The sequence below is a fragment of the Salvelinus fontinalis genome, unplaced genomic scaffold (genome assembly GCF_029448725.1).
Source record: "Salvelinus fontinalis isolate EN_2023a unplaced genomic scaffold, ASM2944872v1 scaffold_0055, whole genome shotgun sequence".
NCBI classification, from domain to species: domain Eukaryota; kingdom Metazoa; phylum Chordata; class Actinopteri; order Salmoniformes; family Salmonidae; genus Salvelinus; species Salvelinus fontinalis.
Window position 1 is genome coordinate 85238 of NW_026600264.1, and position 11611 is coordinate 96848.

General features: G+C 49.7%; 1 protein-coding gene across 1 annotated transcript in view; it reads right to left on the reverse strand.

Moving 5' to 3' along the window:
- Positions 1 to 11611, reverse strand: part of ecpas (Ecm29 proteasome adaptor and scaffold) — a 43178-nt gene that overhangs the window by 3189 nt on the left and 28378 nt on the right. The window contains exons 31-43 of the mRNA XM_055911204.1: positions 11278 to 11325; positions 9865 to 9983; positions 9555 to 9705; positions 9298 to 9453; positions 8893 to 8959; positions 8525 to 8616; positions 6652 to 6718; positions 6112 to 6309; positions 1965 to 2176; positions 1820 to 1863; positions 1457 to 1649; positions 1224 to 1362; positions 526 to 631 (exon numbers count right to left, since the gene is read on the reverse strand). Of these exons, the coding sequence (XP_055767179.1) occupies positions 526 to 631; positions 1224 to 1362; positions 1457 to 1649; positions 1820 to 1863; positions 1965 to 2176; positions 6112 to 6309; positions 6652 to 6718; positions 8525 to 8616; positions 8893 to 8959; positions 9298 to 9453; positions 9555 to 9705; positions 9865 to 9983; positions 11278 to 11325 (1592 nt within the window). The remainder of the gene's footprint in view (positions 1 to 525; positions 632 to 1223; positions 1363 to 1456; positions 1650 to 1819; positions 1864 to 1964; positions 2177 to 6111; positions 6310 to 6651; positions 6719 to 8524; positions 8617 to 8892; positions 8960 to 9297; positions 9454 to 9554; positions 9706 to 9864; positions 9984 to 11277; positions 11326 to 11611) is intronic.

The window sequence follows — 11611 nt, forward strand, 5'->3', positions numbered from 1 at the left end:
GGAACAACAAGAGTAAATCCTTATCAAACCAGATGGAACATGTACCAGTTGAGAGTCAGAAAGGACAGGATAGGTAGCAGCTCCACCTCGCCCTCCGATAGGCTAGAGGGAGCAGCTCCTCCTCCGATAGGCTAGAGGGAACAGCTCCACCTCGCCCTCCGATAGGCTAGAGGGAGCAGCTCCTCCTCCGATAGGCTAGAGGGAGCAGCTCCTCCTCCGATAGGCTAGAGGGAGCAGCTCCTCCTCCGATAGGCTAGAGGGAGCAGCTCCTCCTCCGATAGGCTAGAGGGAGCAGCTCCTCCTCCGATAGGCTAGAGGGAGCAGCTCCTCCTCCGATAGGCTAGACATATGTTTAAGTCTTTCAGATCTAGATAGGCGCACATGGCGTAGAACAGGGCTCTCCAACCCTGTTCCTGGAGAGAAACCCTCCTGTAGGTTTTAACTCCAACCCTGTTCCTGGAGAGATACCCTCCTGTAGGTTACCCCCCCCCCCACAGCCTCCATAGACTGTGTTTGTGTCCTTACCCCTGGAAGTAAGCCTTCATAGACTGTAGTACCCCCACCTGGACCCTCCACGTACTGAGCTTCAACCTCTCACACATCAGACAGCACAGGTCCAACTGGAAACGCTCTGGGACCACAGGAGAGATACAGCATTAAACACACGTACTGCAATACAATTACAATCGCCTCTGAAATAAACATAAAGCCTAGGTTTGTATTGTCGTTGGGCCAGTCAGAACCTTACCCTGGGTTTGTGTTGTCGTTGGGCCAGTCAGAACCTTACCCTGGATTTGTATTGTCGTTGGGCCAGTCAGAACCTTACCCTGGGTTTGTGTTGTCGTTGGGCCAGTCAGAACCTTACCCTGGATTTGTATTGTCGTTGGGCCAGTCAGAACCTTACCCTGGGTTTGTGTTGTCGTTGGGCCAGTCAGAACCTTACCCTGGGTTTGTGTTGTCGTTGGGCCAGTCAGAACCTTACCCTGGGTTTGTGTTGTCGTTGGGCCAGTCAGAACCTTACCCTGGGTTTGTGTGTTGTCGTTGGGCCAGTCAGAACCTTACCCTGGGTTTGTGTGTTGTTGGGCCAGTCAGAATCTTACCCTGGGTTTGTGTGTTGTCGTTGGGCCAGTCAGAATCTTACCCTGGGTTTGTGTGTTGTCGTTGGGCCAGTCAGAATCTTACCCTGGGTTTGTGTGTTGTCGTTGGGCCAGTCGGAACCTTACCCTGGGTTTGTGTGTTGTTGGGCCAGGTCTTGCCCAGCGTCTGGAAGGCACAGAGTAGAGCTTCAGTCTGCAGCTCCTTCTCCTTCTCATCCCGATCGTCATCACTGTCACGTCTCAACCTGGAAGTTGCTGCAGAGTTCTGTCACACAGGATGAGACGTCACACATTTTGGACAAATCACTAGAATACTGATGGAATAAAAGAGAAATACACAAACTCTGTCCGTCTCTCACCTTCTTAATGAGTGGTATGAGTATGTCTGCCATATCACTGAAGCGGTCTTCCTGTGTGGCCTGCAGGACGTCGGCAACACAGCCCAGGGCAGCCATCTTGTAGACCAGGTTGTCTTTACGACACTCCTTCAACACCAGCTCTATCACCTCTGGTACACTGGGCTGGCCCGGGGATGACTTCTGGAGCTCACCACTAACACACAACATCAACATCCTCAACATCCTCCTCCTTAACACCAACATTCTCATTATCAACATCCTCCTCATTATCAACATCCTCCTCCTCATCATCACCATCCTCCTCATCACAGGGACAAGAGACAGGGACTGCTCCTAGTGTCAGAAGGAGAGGAGAAACCCTACCTGCACTTTGACACCACAGAGCCGATGGCGTTCAACAGCTCCTCCTGTGGACAAACACCTGGTGTGAGAAGACATCTGTACAAAACACTAGACACAAGTTGGTCAAATGAATTACAACCTCAACTCTTCTATCACACACACACACCTTTCCAGTCCAGGTGCGTCCAACCAGTCCCTGCAGTAGAGCGGATAACACCATACCCAGGTGAGGGGCGACCAGAGAACCCGTCTGTTGCTTAGCGATGGACGCCATGGCAGCCGCGCCCTGGGCCTTCATCTTCCACGACTGGGACTGCAAGGCCTTCTGGGTAATGTCGATCAGCTCCGTCATGTAGAGACGGATGCCCCCGAAGCTTCCTGGAAGACGACGAGAGGTCAGAGGTTGAAAAGGTCAAAGTGTTTTGTCTTTTCTTTTTATTTATTTTTAACCCCTTTTTCATGGTATCCAATTGGTAGTCAGAGGAAGGCCCTAAACATTGTCAAAGACCCCAGCCACCCCAGTCATAGACTGTTCTCTACTACCGCATGGCAAGCGGTACCGGAGTGCCAAGTCTAGGTCAAAAAGGCGTCTCAACAGTTATTACCCCCAAGCCATAAGACTCCTGAACAGGTAACCAAATGGCTACCCGGACTATTTGCATTGTGTGCCCCCCCCAACCCCTCTTTTACGCTGCTGCTACTCTCTGTTCATCATATATGCATAGTCATTTTAACTTCACTAGGGTAAGGGGCAGCATTTGGAATTTTGGATGAAAAGCGTGCCCAAATTAAACTGCCTGCTACTCAGGCCCAGAAGCTAGGATATGCATATAATTGGTAGATTTGGATAGAAAACTCTAAAGTTTCCAAAACTATTAAAATAATGTCTGAGTATAACAGAACTGATATGGGAGGCGAAAGTACTATTATTTTGAAAGGCTGTTTTTCAATTGAAAGTCTATCCACCATACAAATACTTAGGACCCAGTTCACGATATATATTGCTTCCTCTACATGTGGCCAGTCTTTAGGCATTGTTTCAGGCTTTTACTCTGAAAAATTAGGGAGATACAGCACTTTCAATGATTGGACAGCGGACATTTCCAGACATGAGTCCAGCGCGCGATTGGGAGCGCGCCTTTCTTGTTTCTCCTTTTCTATTGACAAAGCTTTTGTCCGGTTTAAATATTATTGATTATTTATGACAAAAACAACCTGAGGATTGATTTTAAACATCGTTTGACATGTTTCTACGAACTTTTATTGTACTTTTTTTTACTTTGTCTGGATGTTGAGGTTTTTGGACATAAAGAGCGGCATTATCGGGAAAAAAAACACATTTATTGTGTAACATGGAGACCTGGGAGTGCCACCAGATGAAGATCAAAAATTAGTGATTCATTTTAACGCTATTTCTGACTTTTGTGAGTCTTCTCCTTGGCTGGAAAATGTCTGTGTGGTTTCTTGTGGCTAGGCGCTGTCCTAACATAATCGCATGGTGTGCTTTCGCCGTAAAGCCTTTTTGAAATCGGACACTGTGGTTGGATTAACAAGAAGTTAATCTTTAAAATGGTGTATAATAATTGTATGTTTGAGGAATTTTAATTATGGGATTTCTGTTGTGTGAATTTGGCGCCCTGCAATTTCACTGGCTGTTGTCGAGGTGGGACGCGTTCCAATGATACCAGAGAGGTTAACCATATATACATACTACCTCAATCAGCCTGACTAACCGGTGTCTGTATGTAGCCTCGCTACTGTATATAGCCTGTCTTTTTACTGTTGTTTTATTTCTTTACTTACCTATTGTTCACCTAATACCTTTTTAGCACTATTGGTTAGAGCCTGTAAGTAGCATTTCACTGTAAGGTTGACGCACGTGACAAATTAACTTTGATTTGATTAGTTAGTGTTGTCTCATCGCTGCAACTCCCGTACGGACTCGGGAGAGGTCGAAGGTCGAGAGCCGTGCGTCCTCCGATACACGACCCAGCCAAGCCGTACTGCTTCTTGACATAATGCCCGCGTAACCCTGAAGCCAGCCACACCAACGTGGCCTGGCGCCCGTGTCAGTGCGTGCACTGCGCCCGGCTTGCCACAGGAGTCGCTAGAGCGCGATCGGATAAGGACATCCCTGCCCGGCCAAAACCTCCCCTAACCCAGACGACACTGGGGCAATTGTGCGCCGCCCCATGGGTCGCGGCCGGCTGCGACAGAGCCTGGACTCAAACCCAGACTCTATAGTGGCCTTAGACCAGACACACTCTCTACAGAACCTTAGTCCATAGTGGCTCTCCACTGTGTGTTTCTCTGACCAGGTGTGTGTGTCTCTCTCTGACCAGGTGTGTGTGTCTCTCTCTGACCAGGTGTGTGTGTCTCTCTCTGACCAGGTGTGTGTCTCTCTCTCTGACCAGGTGTGTGTCTCTCTCTCTGACCAGGTGTGTGTCTCTCTCTCTGACCAGGTGTGTGTCTCTCTCTCTGACCAGGTGTGTGTCTCTCTCTCTGACCAGGTGTGTGTCTCTCTCTCTGACCAGGTGTGTGTCTCTCTCTCTGACCAGGTGTGTGTCTCTCTCTCTGACCAGGTGTGTGTCTCTCTCTCTGACCAGGTGTGTGTCTCTCTCTCTGACCAGGTGTGTGTCTCTCTCTCTGACCAGGTGTGTGTCTCTCTCTCTGACCAGGTGTGTGTCTCTCTCTCTGACCAGGTGTGTGTCTCTCTCTCTGACCAGGTGTGTGTCTCTCTCTCTGACCAGGTGTGTGTCTCTCTCTCTGACCAGGTGTGTGTCTCTCTCTCTGACCAGGTGTGTGTCTCTCTCTCTGACCAGGTGTGTGTCTCTCTCTCTGACCAGGTGTGTGTCTCTCTCTTTGACCAGGTGTGTGTCTCTCTCTTTGACCAGGTGTGTGTCTCTCTCTGACCAGGTGTGTGTCTCTCTCTCTGACCAGGTGCGTGTCTCTCTCTCTGACCAGGTGCGTGTCTCTCTCTCTGACCAGGTGCGTGTCTCTCTCTCTGACCAGGTGCGTGTCTCTCTCTCTGACCAGGTGCGTGTCTCTCTCTCTGACCAGGTGCGTGTCTCTCTCTCTGACCAGGTGCGTGTCTCTCTCTCTGACCAGGTGCGTGTCTCTCTCTCTGACCAGGTGCGTGTCTCTCTCTCTGACCAGGTGTGTCTCTCTCTCTGACCAGGTGTGTCTCTCTCTCTCTGACCAGGTGTGTGTCTCTCTCTCTGACCAGGTGTGTGTCTCTCTCTCTGACCAGGTGTGTGTCTCTCTCTCTGACCAGGTGTGTGTCTCTCTCTCTGACCAGGTGTGTGTCTCTCTCTCTGACCAGGTGTGTGTCTCTCTCTCTGACCAGGTGTGTGTCTCTCTCTCTGACCAGGTGTGTGTGTCTCTCTCTCTGACCAGGTGTGTGTGTCTCTCTCTGACCAGGTGTGTGTGTCTCTCTCTGACCAGGTGTGTGTGTCTCTCTCTGACCAGGTGTGTGTGTCTCTCTCTGACCAGGTGTGTGTGTCTCTCTCTGACCAGGTGTGTGTGTCTCTCTCTGACCAGGTGTGTGTGTCTCTCTCTGACCAGGTGTGTGTGTCTCTCTCTGACCAGGTGTGTGTGTCTCTCTCTGACCAGGTGTGTGTGTCTCTCTCTGACCCAGTGTGTGTGTCTCTCTCTGACCAGGTGTGTGTGTCTCTCTCTGACCAGGTGTGTGTGTCTCTCTCTGACCAGGTGTGTGTGTCTCTCTCTGACCAGGTGTGTGTGTCTCTCTCTGACCAAGTGTGTGTGTCTCTCTCTGACCAAGTGTGTGTGTCTCTCTCTGACCAAGTGTGTGTGTCTCTCTCTGACCAGGTGTGTGTCTCTCTCTGACCAGGTGTGTGTCTCTCTCTGACCAGGTGTGCGTCTCTCTCTGACCAGGTGTGTGTCTCTCTCTGACCAGGTGTGTCTCTCTCTCTCTGACCAGGTGTGCGTCTCTCTCTCTCTGACCAGGTGTGTCTCTCTCTCTCTGACCAGGTGTGCGTCTCTCTCTGACCAGGTGTGTGTCTCTCTCTGACCAGGTGTGTGTCTCTCTCTGACCAGGTGTGTGTCTCTCTCTGACCAGGTGTGTCTCTCTCTCTCTGACCAGGTGTGCGTCTCTCTCTCTGACCAGGTGTGCGTCTCTCTCTCTGACCAGGTGTGCGTCTCTCTCTCTGACCAGGTGTGCGTCTCTCTCTCTGACCAGGTGTGCGTCTCTCTCTCTGACCAGGTGTGCGTCTCTCTCTGACCAGGTGTGCGTCTCTCTCTCTGACCAGGTGTGCGTCTCTCTCTGACCAGGTGTAGGTGTGTCTCTCTCTGACCTGGTACGTGTTCCTGCCAGACCTCGTTCCACAGCGTGGCGTCATGGCTCTCTCCCTTCTCTTCGTCCGGTCCCGGCGCCTGGTGCATACCCAGGAAGGCTAGAGGTAGAGCTACCACTGCGTGCCCCTTTAGGACATCAGGGCTGTAGTGGCTGATAGCGTGGACCGTCAGGGCACACGACGACCTGTACACCGGCTCTGAGGGGGGGGGGGGGGGGGGGGGGGGGGGGACAAACAGCCAGGTCATATTTTGAGACTGAAGAGCCGCTGTCAACATCAATCCTCGACATCAGGACTGTCCAACTCACTTCCTGGAGGCCTGTTGCGTTTTGTTCATCCTTTCAATGTAAAAAGAGATGAGATAAACCAGGTCACGAGAGTTCCTAACTAATCAACTACCAAGTGAATTCCCGCACACTCTCGGCCCTCCAGGAAATGAGCCGGGACACCGCTGATCTAGGAGCAGTGTCTCGTGGTTGTTTTTGGGGACTGGGCAATAAGAGGAGGAGGAAGTAGACAGGCCAGATCCTGTTGTCTCACCTTCTTTCTCCATGTACCAGGTGGTGAGTTTCAGTAAGAGTTTCTCTACACTGCTGTCCTTCGCTGTCTGAGGAACACAGGCACAAGACAGATGTATTGATACAACAGGTGATATTAAAACCAGTCCTGACTTCAGGTGATATTAAAACCAGTCCTGACTTCAGGTTATACATATATGAACAAACACTAATGCAGTTAGTTCCACCATACTACTCACCCTGACTAGACGTCCCAGAGACAAGACAGATGGTTAGTTAGTAACACCATACTACTCACCCTGACTAGACGTCCCAGAGACAAGACAGATGGTTAGTTAGTAACACCATACTACTCACCCTGACTAGACGTCCCAGAGACAAGACAGATGGTTAGTTAGTAACACCATACTACTCACCCTGACTAGACGTCCCAGAGACAAGACAGATGGTTAGTTAGTAACACCATACTACTCACCCTGACTAGACGTCCCAGAGACAAGACAGATGGTTAGTTAGTAACACCATACTACTCACCCTGACTAGACGTCCCAGAGACAAGACAGATGGTTAGTTACATAACACCATACTACTCACCCTGACTAGACGTCCCAGAGACAAGACAGATGGTTAGTTAGTAACACCATACTACTCACCCTGACTAGACGTCCCAGAGACAAGACAGATGGTTAGTTAGTAACACCATACTACTCACCCTGACTAGACGTCCCAGAGACAAGACAGATGGTTAGTTAGTAACACCATACTACTCACCCTGACTAGACGTCCCAGAGACAAGACAGATGGTTAGTTAGTAACACCATACTACTCACCCTGACTAGACGTCCCAGAGACAAGACAGATGGTTAGTTAGTTCCACCATACTACTCACCCTGACTAGACGTCCCAGAGACAAGACAGATGGTTAGTTAGTAACACCATACTACTCACCCTGACTAGACGTCCCAGAGACAAGACAGATGGTTAGTTAGTAACACTATACTACTCACCCTGACTAGACGTCCCAGAGACAAGACAGATGGTTAGTTACATAACACCATACTACTCACCCTGACTAGACGTCCCAGAGACAAGACAGATGGTTAGTTACATAACACCATACTACTCACCCTGACTAGACGTCCCAGAGACAAGACAGATGGTTAGTTAGTAACACCATACTACTCACCCTGACTAGACGTCCCAGAGACAAGACAGATGGTTAGTTAGTAACACCATACTACTCACCCTGACTAGACGTCCCAGAGACAAGACAGATGGTTAGTTAGTAACACTATACTACTCACCCTGACTAGACGTCCCAGAGACAAGACAGATGGTTAGTTAGTTCCACCATACTACTCACCCTGACTAGACGTCCCAGAGACAAGACAGATGGTTAGTTAGTAACACCATACTACTCACCCTGACTAGACGTCCCAGAGACAAGACAGATGGTTAGTTAGTAACACCATACTACTCACCCTGACTAGATGTCCCAGAGACAAGACAGATGGTTAGTTACATAACACCATACTACTCACCCTGACTAGACGTCCCAGAGACAAGACAGATGGTTAGTTAGTAACACCATACTACTCACCCTGACTAGACGTCCCAGAGACAAGACAGATGGTTAGTTAGTAACACCATACTACTCACCCTGACTAGACGTCCCAGAGACAAGACAGATGGTTAGTTAGTAACACCATACTACTCACCCTGACTAGACGTCCCAGAGACAAGACAGATGGTTAGTTAGTTCCACCATACTACTCACCCTGACTAGACGTCCCAGAGACAAGACAGATGGTTAGTTAGTAACACCATACTACTCACCCTGACTAGACGTCCCAGAGACAAGACAGATGGTTAGTTAGTAACACCATACTACTCACCCTGACTAGGTGTCCCAGAGCGAAGGAGAATGCTTTCTGGATAACACTGCTACGGTCATGGATTCCATTCAGTAGGGCACTCATCAGTTTACCTGTCACACACACACACACACACACACACACACAGAAACACACACACAGACAGAAACACACACACAGACAGAAACACACACACACACAGACAGATTGAACATGCATCATGACAGAGACGGTAAAGAAGACCCAGACCATAGAGAGGTTTTAGTGAACTTGTAAAAGACAAAACCCTACTCCATCTCTCCATTTCCCTTTTGGACGTTGATCAAAATAGAACATCTGGGATCGGTACGGTAAAGTCTCTCTCTACCCCGAGAGGGTAACGTGTTTACCTGAGTAGGGGGTGAGGTCCTGGGGACACTGGACGGTGAGGGACACGATCACACTGGCACAACCGCCCTGGAACAACAGAGGACACTGGTATTGTGACCTTAATTCAGATTCCCACTGTTTAATAGTCACATGTTCAGGGTTGCAGGTGTGATTGGAGGGTACAGTGAAAATCAGAGTTGAGTAACGTTTGTTGGGGTGGGGGGGGCAGAGTAACATCTGTTGAGGGGCAGAGTAACGTCTGTTGGGGTGGGGGGGGGGGGGGCAGAGTAACGTCTGTTGGGGTGGGGGGGGGCAGAGTAACGTCTGTGGGGGGGGCAGAGTAACGTCTGTTGTCATGTGTTATATGTTATCCCAGGACAGACACGGTTTAGTATTTAGGTTGGGACAGGGTGTGTGTGTGTTACCTTGGTGCCCAGACCCACTCCACTCTTCAGCAGATCACAGAGTCTGGGGACCAGCTCCCCCAGGACAGACACGTCCAGGTGCTGCAGACACATGTTGATGGTCTCCATCATGGGGGAGGACTTGGCAGCACTGAGTCTGGCTGCATCCATGGCACTCTGGACAGACAGAGAGAGAGAGAGACAGAGAGAGAGACGTCAATTACTGCCGATAACCTCACCTCTGGAGAAACGGCAGTTACAGTGTGTGTGTGTGTTACCTTCTCCTGCTCCGTGGCTCGGAGGCTGAGGTAGTTGAGGACCTGTGGCTCCAGGACACTGAGGGCCTCTAGGAGGGCTGGGATCAGACGAGGGGCGTGAGGCTTCAACCTGTTACCAGCTGTCTTCGACACCTTCACCAGGGTCTGGATACTGGAGAGAGGAGGACTGGTTAACCGCTACAAACAATCTCTAAAAGTTTTACATTTCATTTATATAGAGAGAGAGCAGAGCGAGAGATCACAGAGAGAGAGAGATCACAGAGAGAGATCATATACGGAGGCCAATCAACACACACATATGGAGGCGTACCTGAGAGAGCGGACCTCAGGCACGTTGCTGACGATGCCTTTATCCAGGAGGGTTGGTAACAGAACAGCTACAGTCCTCTGGGCTGCTAAACCTGACGACTCACACATCCTAGTACACACCTGGAGACAGAGACACATCCTAGTACACACCTGGAGACAGAGACACATCCTAGTACACACCTGGAGACAGAGACACATCCTAGTACACACCTGGAGACAGAGACACATCCTAGTACACACCTGGAGACAGAGACACATCCTAGTACACACCTGCAGACAGAGAGAGATGACACACACACACACATCCTAGTACACACCTGGAGACAGAGACACATCCTAGTACACACCTGCAGACAGAGACACATCCTAGTACACACCTGCAGACAGAGACACATCCTAGTACACACCTGCAGACAGAGAGAGATGACACACACACACATCCTAGTACACACCTGGAGACAGAGACACATCCTAGTACACACCTGGAGACAGAGACACATCCTAGTACACACCTGGAGACAGAGACACATCCTAGTACACACCTGCAGACAGAGAGAGATGACACACACACACACACATCCTAGTACACACCTGGAGACAGAGACACATCCTAGTACACACCTGCAGACAGAGAGAGATGACACACACACACATCCTAGTACACACCTGGAGACAGAGAGAGATGTCACACACACACACACATCCTAGTACACACCTGGAGACAGAGAGAGATGTCACACACACACACACACATCCGAGTACACACCTGGAGACAGAGAGAGATGTCACACACACACACACACACACACTAGTACACACCTGGAGACAGAGAGAGATGTCACACACACACACACACATCCTAGTACACACCTGCAGACAGAGAGAGATGACACACACACACACACACACACCTGGAGAATAATGTCACACACACACACTAGTACACACCTGGAGAATAATGTCACACACACACACTAGTACACACCTGGAGAATGATGTCACACACACACACTAGTACACACCTGGAGAATGATGTCACACACACACACTAGTACACACCTGGAGAATGATGTCACACACACACACTAGTACACACCTGGAGAATGATGTCACACACACACACTAGTACACACCTGGAGAATGATGTCACACACACACTCGTACACACCTGGAGAATGATGTCACACACACACTCGTACACACCTGGAGAATGATGTCACACACACACACTCGTACACACCTGGAGAATGATGTCACACACACACTAGTACACACCTGGAGAATGATGTCACGCACACACTAGTACACACCTGGAGAATGATGTCACACACACACTAGTACACACCTGGAGAATGATGTCACACACACACTAGTACACACCTGGAGAATGATGTCACACACACCAGTATCTTACCTTACTCAGTGTTTTGAGTGTTATATCAGCTGCCTTCCTGACAGACTCCTGTTAGACAGACATTACACAGGTCAGACAGACATTACACAGGTCAGACAGACATTACACAGGTCAGACAGACATTACACAGGTCAGACAGACATTACACAGGTCAGACAGACATTACACACTACCCCCCAGCTAGAATAACACACAGACATTACACAGGTCAGCTAGAATAACACAGACACGTCACACTAACGCCCCCCCCCCCAGCTATAATAACCCATCTGACATCACACAACAAGTCCCTAGGCCAGGAATAGTCTGTTTGGGGTTGTGTTTACAGCGGTGT